The 14,104-nt window shown below is 31.1% G+C and overlaps 1 protein-coding gene across 2 annotated transcripts; it reads left to right on the forward strand.

Annotated features, from left to right (window-relative positions):
• Positions 1-6,478: 6,478 nt before the first annotated feature.
• LOC123699810 (lipase member H-B-like) lies at positions 6,479-12,606 on the forward strand. Of its 2 annotated transcripts, none has more exons than XM_045646839.1 (2): positions 6,479-6,607; positions 11,604-12,606. In XM_045646839.1, the coding sequence occupies exons 1-2, from the start codon at positions 6,505-6,507 to the stop codon at positions 12,494-12,496; spliced, it is 996 nt and encodes a 331-aa protein (XP_045502795.1). In that variant the 5' UTR covers positions 6,479-6,504; the 3' UTR covers positions 12,497-12,606. The 2 variants fall into 2 exon arrangements, with proteins under 2 accessions (XP_045502795.1, XP_045502796.1); XM_045646840.1 differs by lacking the exon at positions 6,479-6,607 and adding an exon at positions 6,753-7,012.
• The last annotated feature ends 1,498 nt before the right edge of the window (positions 12,607-14,104 follow it).

The following is a 14,104-nucleotide window of genomic DNA, read 5'->3' on the forward strand; positions in this document are numbered from 1 at the left end:
AGGATAAAGCTGTTTGTTTGTCACCATTGTCACAAGATTAAACAGATCTAAGGCCACGTTAAAATACGATATTGCAAAAATTGCTGATGATGCAAGTTCGCCAATAAGTAGCGTTTATCTTGACTGTGAATAACTGTTGTGACATTATTTTTGATGTTTGTTGAAATTTTAAAATAGGTCAGGTAAAAGGATATTCTATAAGTATAAAATTAGGGTACCAAAATAATAAATCACACCTAAAAACAATATCAAATCCTTATTTATTCATATTCACAAAGTAACGAAAGTCGCTTATTATTAACCCATTACAAAATATTATCCATTAGTTGAACTGCACGGGGTCTTGGGGCACTTCTGTTGTGGTCGTGGTGGTCCCTTTCGAACCGTCGCCGATTATAGAAGGAATTACCTGGAGTAAAGTCAAATTAAGTATTACATATTTATATATATCTAAAACATTAAATTGCGCGTGTGCGTGATGGCGCAGTGACCCAAGCTATTGAGCGCAGTGGTGTGGATTTTTGGATAACACACATGCTACGCTATAATGTTGCAAACAATTTTTTTGTACTAAGTATATTTTAATAGGTCATATAATATAAAGTATTCCTAATTTTATGACTCTACAAAGTTTCAAAAAAATCTTCCCCTCTACTACATAAAAAAACGGATTTAAAACCACCCAGAACACAAATTATCTTCGATCTTCTTTGACTTATTTCTTTCAATCCATCCAGTACCTATCTCCACATTCAACAAACATTTACCTATCCCACTACCTGTTCTCCGATCATGACGAGGACCTGGGCGACCTTCTTCAGCGCCTCCAGGTCCTGCAGCGTGGGCAGCAGCCGCTCTGGAGCGTCTGGTCGAGCATGCGCCCGGGGCAGACCGGGAAAGCGGTCAGACTCGTGGGGCAACTGAGAAGTAGATTATTATTAGAAAATATTATTATAATTTAGAGAATAGACTGTAAATATTAGATATCAAATAAGAAATCAGATGGTTTATTCTGGATTCTGATTTGGAATATTGTTTCTCTGGACGATATAATTATCATCAAAATGCGTGTTTAGTGAGTTATATTAAAATTTAGGTTATTTCAACAGGCAACTTTTACTGAATTTGATTTCTTTAACAGAAACACGTAAGTTAAATTAAATTAAATTATTAAATTTAAAATTGGATTTATTCTAAGAAAATAGGTACCTTAAATTAAATTAAAATAAAAACATAAAATTCTCGTAGGTTCATAACAACTTACAGAAAATGTCTGGACTGTCGTAACAATGAATGCAAATAAAAGTAAACATTTGGAAAACTTTAACATTCTTCTAAGAAATGGCAAAAAATATTTCAACAAGACCTTTATAACAGCAGTAGAATACATGCGATCGGTTTGTCTACATACATAAAAATAAATATGTCTTAAAGCTTATATTTTTAACAAGAATAAAACGTAGGTACCTAACATTTTCTTTTTGAATAAAAAATAAAAATGAATATCTTATAACTAGAGAATTAAATGACAAAATTATGTATTACAAAGATCTAAACTACAACAGCGGCTCTCTTTTCAATCGAGAAAAAGAACATAATTGCTATAACTTCATCATAATAGACAGTCAAACATATTAACTATTTTCATTTTTTTTTACAAATTATGTTATATTATGTTATCGGTAAGCACCTAAAGCCATAATATATCAAGCGCACCCCGGTGCGTGCTACTAGCTCATTCGGTTATCTCCAGCTGACGTGCAGATACCAATTTTGTTGTTATCAATGATTATCCATTTGATTCCGCAATTTTATTATACCTAAGTAGGTAGCCTCGAAGAACACGTCGGGACACGCGTATAAGTTGTACATAAATCTAGACGTTTTGATTGATAGCACAAATCATTAATAATTAAAAACTAAATCAACCTAATTTTATGATATCATAACGCTACAATAATTATATTTTGGGCTATATTTTAAAATCTAAACCAAATTTGATGATTTTGTTTGATTTTTAATATTATTCATTGTGATATTATGATACATTTTTACTGTAGTTAGACTAACTACCGCGTCTTGTGTTCCTTGGCACATTAATTAGTTCATTAATTATTTATTTTTATAAAGGTAATCGCATATTCATGTGGAGCTGATTCATTTGACATTCATTTCTATAAAGAATTCTTAAATCTATATATCCTAATAGAATACACACTCAAACAAAGCTTCCTCCCTTTGATTCTTCCTTATACGCTGACATCTGTGGCTGACATTTATCAAGGATCGAGATAATCGATCGCACTTCAAGAATTTCCGAATCCGTGTTATAGTTTAAGAATTTTCGTCTCTGTTTATTCACATTATGAGTTAAATATAACATTTTTATTTTCATCATCCTAGATACGGAGATTCTATTTTATTAAAAGATCTCTGGCATAAATAATCACTGAATGCTATAAATATTGGGGGTTCATGTGAAATCCCGTGACACTGGTTCAATATTTTATTTTGGTTATTATTAATACTTATAGATTTTCCATATTTAAATAATATGCTCTATGATAGAGTCTAAAGAGATTATACTAAGATTTATACTGAATATCCAAACTACATTTTCCGGTTAAAAAAACCGCATCTTTTAAAACTTCTAAACAGAATTGAGAATATTCAATTGATTTTTACAATCATCAAACAGAGTTATAAAGGAAAAGGTTCTAATACAAATTACAATAGGTATACTTATTCTTCGGGCGCCCAAAGCATGTAAAAAAATAGATGTCTCTTTTTGGAAGCTAATCACGATCACAAACAAAATCATAACACGTAATATTCTTTGTGTAAACCCTATAATATGTAGATTTATTGCCCGCATAATATGGCCATTATAGAATAATCGTTTTATTATATTCGGAAGTACGTCCATCGCACAAGGCTCGCTTGTAAATTGCCCAATCGGAGCGACCTCGCCACGAGCACCAGGATTGCATCTGTTATTGTTATTTACTTCTAAGTTCACTCCAATGTCGAGTCGAGTGGGATCTTGATAAACATTTAACACACAGAGGTACCTACATCGTATAAACTATAAACTGCTAAATAGTCGTTGGCCGCAATTTCGTGCGCGTGGAGTAAAATTGATATGCGTGACAAGTTGACGACAGACAAACGCTCGAGTTTTTCTTGATGTTATGAACTGGCTCTATCATCATCTAAAAACAATATTCTTTATTATACCTTATAATAAAACAAATGAATTCATTTTTTATTACGAAAACTTTGTTTATTATTATAACACAACAATAGATATATTATTCATGATCATAAAGGTTATAGACATTTCCATTTTAAATAATATGTATAATTTAATATTTGTACATGTATTGTAAAATTGCGTGCGCGATCGAAGGATTTGGCCTTAACCGTCGTATGAACGATTCACAAAACACGCCTCCGACATTGAACTTTACGCTTAGCAATCATTTTAGTTGTTCAAATGTTCAATAATAATCGATACAATCATTCGGTACACGGCATTAATAGTAACATTAGATGTAAATGCAAATCTTTATCTAAGGTCAAGAACATTTCAGTTGTTTTTCTTTTACTACGAATACGTCGTGAATTATTAGTAAGTGGGTAGTTATTGGTTATTATTTTTAAATCACGTTTCTAAGCTTACAAAAATATGTATTAGGTATTTTATTAAATCACTAAACGGTAAGTAAATATTGACGCGTGTAAATAGGGGATGGAAAATGCATGGACTTTACGTTACAATGTATCGAAGCTGCAGGCTGAAAGACTGAAAGTAATTAGTTTTTTTTTTAAGAATTGAAAACCCGTATAATTATATTGTACTTGTATAATATGAATAAAATAAATACTGTAATTTATCACTTGTGTCGCTGATAATCAGCGCTGCGCGGTCACCAGGTAATTTACCTAGTTAATTTGCACAAAAACTCTACCACACCTTAAGCTTCAAGTTTTTGTGAATAAAATAATGGTTGAGTATTAAGTTGGTGCAAAAACAAAGGTATTATAATAATTTTATAATAAACTATTCACATTTTTGGTTTTATTTTGTTGTATTTTTTTCTGATGATGTTTTTCAAAACTTATGATATGATTGTTTAGCTAATCTGTCACTTAAACACACAATATATACGTAAACAGTGTACGGTAATTAGGCCATCAGGAACATTATCAACATGCCTAAATAGTATAGCAAAAGATTCTACGCATTAGATGATAATGCCCATTTCATATTCACCATTTCGTCATAATGCAGAGCGTGTCATACATGAACTAACGACCTCACCTGCCTCTGGACACGTCACTGCTATTTTTACGTAATTTACTGGATTCTCCATAAATTATGAGATGATTATATGATGCCCATGAAGGTCTGAGCCCTGAGGGTCTTGTGAAACAAAATCAACTATCTAATTGAGGCCAATACCTTGATAGCATCGAAATAGTTTATTGATTTTATCGAACCAAAAAAATATTTGTGAACTATTGTTTTTGAGTTCGCTTAATGAGGTATTTATAGAAAGAAAATGGCGATAAGATCTTCCTATTGTATTTAATGAGGCCAAGAGCAAATTTTACTAGTAGCATTTTGGTATTATATTATTTTTGGTAAATGGACGGTATTAAATATGTAATTGAAATACTATACCTACTCATATCATTACAAATAGGAGGCAATCCATTTAGAAGTAGCTAAATCAAGTAAAACGTATTCCAGAAGGTCTCTCAAGATACATAGAATATCAATTATTATTTAGTTAATTTCATTTTCGAGTTCGTCGCACTAGCGAAGGAACAAAAACTTTTGTATAGTTAACTATCATAATAACGGTTTATTTTTTGCTACATAAAATTATTATAATGACTTAATTCAAATTATTCATTCACTTATGTATAATTTACTATAACAGGGGATTTGGAAAAGATAAATCAAGTTTTGCATATTAAATGATAATGATTAATGATTATGAATCGACGAGGATTGCAAATCGCTGACCTTACCGGTTACCCGCATATTTAGCGTAAAACTTGTTTTATTTCCGGAAGTGCATCTGTTTAGAATCCTTGGATTTATACATGATTAATACAAAGTAACATTCTATTAACATTTAATTGCTCCGCGGAAGCTTCACATGCATTATTTATATGTTTGTTCCTCATTTTGTCATCTCCAGTAGTTTTTAGATTAATATTTATTTAACTATAAACTAAATTACTGCTTTGTACCTGTTTATCGAATACATTTATAAGTTGAACTTTTAATACCTTTTACGGGGATTATAAGTATCCTATGTGTTAATCTTATTACTTAGTTTTACCAAAATACGATTAACCTTTTTTGCTTGATTGAGTTACAAACACGAGCATTGTAATAATATGTTCAGTTTAACTTTTACTATTTTCCATGACGCCTAGCACAAATAGCATTAAGTACTAGTATTTTTAATAAGGCTTCTGCAAATATGAATATAATTCATATTTTTTACTAGACACTCTTTTCAGCATGCTGTTATTATAATTTAAAATGCAGATATAATAAAAACAACGTTTATCTATATTGTAATAACCGGATAGATGCTGTTTGTGGATCAATCAACCCTCGGGGCTCAAGAGCTGCCTTAAATGGAGTAAACGATACAATGGTTAATCGTAATCACCAATGTTACACATTATCTTAACGAAGTAGATAATTATTTGGTAAAAAATACTGAATTTAGTAAGCATATAACTATGTATGTAGAATTTTTTCTCTACCAAAATATGTAGAGTCTTCGATTTAGTCCTAATTATAAATAATAATTATTATCATCTAATTAATGTGATAGTTTATATAGTTAAATCATAGATGTAATGTACCTACTGCTTCACGAGAAACTTCTAGGATCGGTGTAAATTTGTTACAGATTGATTATAGTCCGGGATATCACACAGAATAGTTTTTATTCGGGTACCATGTGAGTGAAGCTACGGATCCAGCTATATTTTTCTTCTAGTTTCCATTCCTTACTGACCTAAAACTATTTAATAGATTTATTCGTATATAACTTGATACAATTTAATCTATATTGAATTATGATAAATGGTGCGCAGTAGTCAAATCGTCTGAGCCAATTCATTTTTGGTGACATTTTTGTCATTTTGTATAATGGTTAATTACCTTATAGTAATAATTGTCCTAAGGCTAGATATCTAACAGTGGCCAAAACCAAAACTTTATCAGACATCCGTCATTAATTTATTTTAAACGACACATTTAAGAATCGATTAATTTTATCTCATATTCGTAGACCTTTTTGCTACCATTCTATTGTTTATCAATGCATTCGTGATTCTAAGAAACCGCGAATTAATTTCAGTGGTCGTAAATAATTATACATTAGGTATTGTTGTCTTGGTACTATATAGCTTATACTCGCGTGTGAAGATCAAGGCCTGTGTGTAGTGTGGTCGTGCGTGCAGTCAGCGATGTTGGGGGCAGCAGTAGCGGTCGCGCTGCTTGGAGCGGCCGGCGCGTGGCTGCCGCTCTCCACCACCCTGGACTATCTGCTCCGAGCGGCATCACAGACGTGTGCGTTATTTTCATTTTTTAATTTGTTTCTTTTTACGTGCGCGCGGAATTAGCAGTTTATTTTTTCGTGTTCTATTTTTTGCGGTGCGTTCTTATTTGAATTTTAAATAATTCTACATTAATCAACATAATTGTTAACGTATTTTAGTAAATTTTTGTGTTGAAAGTGTAAAATCTACATTATTCTATTCAAAATAGGAAATGGTTCTAACCATGTTCTAACATTGTAAAATAATAGTGGATCTAGTAACCGATTGCATTGATGCCCTTAAAAATACGGAAAAAGTGTAAAAACAATGTTTGCGTGTTGAAGGACATTATTGTTTGTGATGATAATCTGTGGCAGCGCCGGCGCATCCTTGCCGGCCGCAGTAGACGACCTGCTGGTAGCGGCTACTGAATCCTGTGGGTTTTTGTGTTATCTGTTCTTCATAACATTCATTCAATGTGCTTTAAGGATCATAAAAAATTACAAAACTTTGTTTTTTAGTGCTCTTAAATATTGAAATTATTTCCTAAATTGTTCATAAGAAAAATCGTGTGACAAGATTAATTTTTTGGCTTTGGTAGTGTCTAAAATATAAATAATAAAAAAATGAATGGTTGTAGCACGTAACATGATGTTAATGCAGACCGCTATAATATATTGTTAATTTGTTGTGTATCTAGGTATGATAAATTGCCATTTTATATACTTAAACAAATGTTTAAAGAAAAAACACTTCTATTTAGCCTTATTTAACAAATAGTAGAGCGCACTTGACTTATTTTTTATAAACAATGGATGCATTCTAACGTTGAAGGCAGTTTTAGCGGTTCCCAAATAATTATACTGTGAAGTGAATATATATATCTTGAATCAAATATGTATGAGAATAAATTGTTATATAATCGTTCAAATCCTGCATAATTTTAACGTAAACGTTAAATTTAAACCTAACGTTTTAACGTTATTTTTAGATATTAAATAACTTTTTTAATGTGCCTATTTATAACTTTATTTTAAATTAGAATTAGAATAAATCATCCCATCTTATCTTTTATAGTGCATAATATTATGTGCAGCTACAGCATATTGTCATTCTATGGTAATTCTACTTTTTACCGAGAAACAAAACTCGTAATGCAAAGAAACGTACGAATAAGGAATCATAATAAAAATTACAGTTATTATAATATGAAACAATTATAAGTATCTTTATTCATTCTATAGTACTCTATAACGATCTAAGTATAACTAAAAAATAAAATTTAAATTAAACCATAAAGGTTAGAGATTATAAATTAAGATAAACATATTTAAATCCAAATATTTTTAGTAGAATGACTTTGAATAGGCAGTTGTTTTTTTAATAGTCAGTAATTTTAATAAAACGTGAGAAGGTGAGGCTTTGTTCATTCAAATATGGAATTAATTTATCAGTGTAAATTATAATTTGGTTGCGTACCTACATGCTACATCCGATAAATTATTATTCAATTTTATGTACTTGATTTGAAGGTGGAAGAAGCATCGTAAATGTTGATTTCTATGCAAATAACAAATAAACTGCTTTCCATAAAATAATTAGTTTTTTAAGGCAGTACGGACAAGATAACAAGTATATTTTATTGTTAAAAACTTGGTTACTAGATGGTTGCTGCTATTACCAATGACTTATTATACTAGTAGACGCGGCATACGCCAACATCATTGCACTAAAAAACAGCGTAATTAATACATACCTACTGACTAACGCATTATCACCAATACAGTTGTTCTCTCTTTCACTCTCACGCACTAGACATAATACATGTCTCACTCATGTACTTCGTAATAACAACTGCCGATTAAAATATAAAAAGAACGTCCAGCCAAGACGCTGAATGGTGCGTGACTAAGTGAAACTCGGGCACTTACCTGAGTTTTTTCTTGCCAAAATAGAGAGCGGGTAACGTATCTAGCTCTTTTATATATCATAGGCTATTACAGTTTTTTTTTCATAAAACCCAATTATGTATAATATGATATGGATATTAAATTAATTTCGTTCTGGAATCCATCTAACTCAGTAAACCATTTTCTATTCTAAAAATAGATAAATAAATAATTTAATTTGCATACCAGTTATAGTGAGTGTTCATTAACATGTTGGTGCTAAATGCACAACAGCATTGAAGGTTTACACTCCACTGTATTGCTAACATCACGAAAATGACGAACTAAATGTAACTACGTCAGAATGCAATCTTCCTTATAGATCTTATAAATCTGACCAAGGAATATTTCTTAGTGTAACAATAGGCAGTTATTTCGGAATAAGTGCATTACTTAAATAGAGCATAAATGGTGTTACTGGATTTATGTATTGTCTAAGATAATAATGTTATCAACACATAGATACACAATGGATTCTGAAAAATTGAAAAAATAAAAGAATACTATAACTGCTACAGTTAAACTGAAGTCATTGTTTCTACTGGTGTTCATATTGTTTTTGATTTCAGTTATAAATGTGTTAAATACTAATTTAACGTAATTTTCATTTTTTATCTAGACACGCGGCAGCGTGTCAAGCCGAGTTCAAGCGAAGAGAACTGGCGAGCAGCAGCCGTGTGTATATTTACACGAACCATTTCGAGCCACTTTTCACCCCCTTATAACTCGAAAACTATTTAAGTTATATAAACCAAATTTGGTACATATCAAGAGGACCTCAAGATAAACAAGAACCTTAAATTTCATAAATACAGATTAAACAGTTGCGTAGATATTAATATCCAAAAATCGCAATTTTTAAGACTGACTGACTTATAGACATATACAAAACCTAACCCACTTCCAGATGACCTAGAAAGTTCAAATTTTGTAATCAACTAGGTAATAGTGAGTGTACAAAGGAAAAAATCAGAAAATACTGAATTTATTTGTATTTAATTTTTTTTTCAATGACATAAATTTTGTTTGTATGGAAAAATGGAAAAGTTTTAAAAAAAAGAAAATAGTATATTCACCTTACTAGTCTTAAAAAATAGATCAAAACTAATCAGTGGCCGAAAAAAATTTTGAAATCCATCAATAAATGACTGAGATATAGATTATTGAAGTTTACATATTTTAGGACGAAACATCTGTAGATTCGAAGCGCCTCTGACATCACACTCACTCGCGCTAGTATCGCTAGGGCGGATTACTTCGATTGCATGATTTCTTTATTCAAAACTGTTATTAAACGTAAAATAAAAGAAAATTGTAATAAAAATAATTGCCTTTATTGCTCATACAGTTAAAAATAATATATAATTTTACATATTCACATTTGTTTATTCTTAATTTATGAGTGTTTAGTTTAGTTTTAATTTCAGTGTAAATAAATAAATAAATAAATAAAATCTTTATTTTGCTTTAAACATGGTATTCAATGGTGATACAATTATATTAATAAAGCACAAACATGTTTAGCCAATACAAGCATGCAAAAATAATTACCATAAATGGTGTAATGGAAGAAGGCTTCGTCGAAGCACAGAAATGATTTAATTTGCGTAAATTTAATATGAGTGAAACATCTTTAGGCGCGTTTAGAGTAAAATTTCAAGATCGCGTCATGGCAATACCGTAACGTCATGGAGTAAGGCGACGATTCTTCTACAACGATCTTTGCATCTTGGTAATAGTGTGTGTACAAATTCACGCTGGATGTTTAGAAAATCATGTAATCTTTTAAACAGAAAACGAGTTTAAAAAATTGCAGATAATGACGGGGCAATGTGCGCTGACATTCATAACATACCTACAAGAAAATATAGAAAATAATACGAAACAAACCATACAGAGAAACCGCAAGAAAAAAAAAATCGTATATAAAAAGTATTATATTTATAAAGTAAATCAAATTTGCAGAGTAATTTTCTGTACAAAAAGTAATGATATCCCACCAAAAACATAAATGTAAAAATTGGAGCCGAGTTCAATCGTTGACTTAATTTGCCAAAAAAAGAAATGAGATCTAAATGTGTGCCAAGTTCTGCAGACAGTCCAGAAATTTATTTACAAAGATGTATTAAGTTCTTAGGTTGACTGAAAACTCAATTGTTTTATTTTCCCTTAGAGAACAATGTTTATTCCAAAATATAACTTTTTTAATTTGAATAATATAATTATTTTCACAAAGCAAACAACTAATGACCTATTGAACCCCATAATTTGATGAGGCTAGTTTTACATACTGTTTGTATTTTGTGAGGTTCTAAAAACTAGCCTCATAAAATTATGGGGTTCAATAGGTCATTAGTTGTTTGCTTTGTGAAAATAATTATATTATTCAAATTAAAAAAGTTATATTTTGGAATAAACATTGTTCTCTAAGGGAAAATAAAACAATTGAGTTTTCAGTCAACCTAAGAACTTAATACATCTTTGTAAATTAATTTCTGGACTGTCTGCAGAACTTGGCACACATTTAGATCTCATTTCTTTTTTTGGCAAATTAAGTCAACGATTGAACTCGGCTCCAATTTTTACATTTATGTTTTTGGTGGGATATTAAATTACTAGTTGGTAAATAAACGTTGTTTTGTTTTAATTTTTCTCAATCCTGAAATGTGTAAACTGTGAACCTAAAAATTTTGTTTTCCACAACTGCCCCATGTTATAAGTTTAATAAAAAGTTTGAAGAACATTAACAAACTACAGGTTCTAAACCTAATATAGAGCGATTTTTGCTTTCAAACTTCTAATTGTTTCGGAATTTAATTTCTTCGGTCTTTAAATTTTTTGTTTTACTGTACCTTAACTAGTTAAATACTTTAGTAATAGAGAAAAGAAGATTATAGTAAGGAAAAACACTTGTACGGAAAAGCATGTAACTATGTAGAGCAACATTTGGGTGTTTTCTTGTAGTAAAATATTTATTGCTTGCATGTTTAGTACTTTATATGTATATCCAAGTAGGTGTGACTTTATCTCATAGATAATATACATTTATGTTGTTTCATAAGCAATTTAATTTTTCAGGTGAAGCGTTACCACTACAAGCGTTGACGTCAGCTCAAATAATTCCCGACCTAAAGTTCGTCGAATACACAACAGAAGGGAAGAGGCGGTATCCTCTCACAACCGCCCACCTGCAGGACTTCTCGGGCTCGCAGTTGATCGTCTACATCCCGGGCTGGTGGAACACACCGACAGACGAGTCCTCCGACGCCCTCGTCAAAGCCCTGCTAACAAAAAACACCATAGTTCTCATACTCGACACACGAGCATCTTTCGGTCGAGGTTACGTCTCTTCAGCTGTACAAGTTAACGGTTTAGCGCATCGCGTATTCAGATTTTTCAGAAATCTCTACGTCCAGGGATATCCAATCTCGAAAATACATTTGATAGGTTTTAGTTTAGGCGCGCACGTCGCAGGCATCACCGGGAAGTTGGTGCAGAAGAAATTAAACCAAGTAATAGAGAGGATTACAGCTTTGGATCCGGCTAGACCATGTTTTCTCGAACCATCGAGGTTCCGGCTTAGGAAGGAGGATGCTGCGTTTGTGTACGTGTTGCATACGAGCTCTGGGGTCATTGGATTGGAAGACCCGATTGGACACGTCGACGTCTATGCGAATGGCTTGACTTCTAGCCAGCCGGAGTGCAAAGGTATGATCATAACTCTGGAGTGTGACCACGCGCAGGCCTGGAAACTGTATTCAGCTTCTGTGACGAACAGTTCCGCCCTTATTGGCCAGAGATGTCTTGACTGGAAGGAATTGAAGAACAGTAAATGCAGCGGAGATATAGCTGATGTAGGATATGATTGTAATTCAGCAAATAGAGGATTGTATATTTATAGGTCGCAAGTGGAAAGCAGAAGGTTAAAGAACTTTAGCCCTTTTGATTTTTGGTCGTGGTTTCATAGATAGATAGTAGATACCTAGGTATATACATTTGTAATTAAATTGTAAGATTTATGTTATATTTAAAAGTTTTATAGATGTGATATTAATTAAAACTACATAAAATGAACAAATAATAATAATTATTATATAGGTAGGTACTTACCATTGATCAAGTTTAAATATTATATAACAGCGATAATTAATTTTATAAAATATAAAGCAAATTGTTTTTCTTTGCGTCAATTTTGAATCAATTAAGAATTTATCTATGTACGTGATTTTATTTAAATGCTTTTTTTATACCAACAGTTATTTGACCACGTTCCAGAGATGTGGTACGATTACAACAACACACCTAAAATAAGATACCTACATAAATTAAAATTCCTATGTGATAAAAAATGAGCATAGTTATTATTTTAATTTTAAGTGTGTGAATTGTGGCTGTGATTTATACATGATGCCGTATTATTTTTAATAAATGTGTTAAAAAATAAGAAAAATATTTCGTAGGCTCTATTAATTAAATTTATTTTATATTGTGGATTTAATATTAGCGCCATCTTTACATTTTGTTTACAACTGTGTATCCAACGTGCATCAACGCTAACTTGTAATCACATTCGTTTATGCGTAATAATATAGATGGCTCTGTAATAAAAATAATCTGATTTAATAATTATCAATTCCCTGAATATTTTGCATTTTGTAACTTAATAATTTAATATATTGCAATGGATAATTAGTGTGACATATTATTGTAATGAGATTTTAACATTAAAATACCATCTGATTAATGAAACTATCATATTAATATTATGTTGAGTAATTTTCTTTTCATTTAAATTAAGTATGTACCTCCCCCAATAATGGCAATAATTTTATTTTATTATACGTGTTAATTGACCATTAATAAAACATATCGCACCTTCGGTAGAACAAGGGCACAATTACAGTTTTTGCAATTTTACAGGAGAGCCATTTTAAGATATTTGTAGTACTTAATGTGGTCTAGCTATGATAATAATTTTTTTATGGTTGTTCTGCTTTGTATGACATAAACTATATACTATATTCTTTTAGGTGTATCGTTTACAAATATTAAAAACTGCTAGTTTTTTTTTAATAATATTTTTTTCTTAAGTAGGTGTACATTTGTGCCCTTGTTCCACCAACAAGAAAATTAATTTGTAAATATGGCCATATCTAAAGCTTTAAGTTAATAATTTTGGAATGATAATAACGTGTTTTTTTGTATAAATGTTTTATTTTCTTAAACACTTTAGAAAGCCGCAGTACTTTATCACAAAAATAGAGATCAAAACTTACTAATCAGCCATTACACATCTTCAACAATCTGAAACTATTATGTTTCCTAGCAAAATTCTTTGGAATCGCTTTAAAAATTGGAATAATATTATATTAAGATAACAGAACAAGAAAGAATCATAATTCAATTCATTGACATTAAATAATTCCTCCTTTTTCGTGGCATTTTTTATAAGGCTTATGTATTCTGCCGGAGTGCATATTGATATTGGGCCAGCTTTCTTTGCACGTTTTACATTCCAGAATGGACGGCATCGGCTTTATGCTGGGTCCCCTAATTTATGTATGATCGATTTTATAGGC

Source organism: Colias croceus, chromosome 18 (genome assembly GCF_905220415.1).
Source record: "Colias croceus chromosome 18, ilColCroc2.1".
NCBI classification, from domain to species: Eukaryota; Metazoa; Arthropoda; class Insecta; order Lepidoptera; family Pieridae; genus Colias; species Colias croceus.

Excerpts from the sequence above, each read along its gene's own strand:
- LOC123699810 (XM_045646839.1), top strand. The coding sequence starts at position 6,505 with ATGTTGGGGGCAGCAGTAGCGGTCGCGCTGCTTGGAGCGGCCGGCGCG. Across the intron at positions 6,608-11,603 it reads CCGAGCGGCATCACAGACGT|GTGAAGCGTTACCACTACAA; the intron begins GTGCGTTATTTT and ends TTAATTTTTCAG.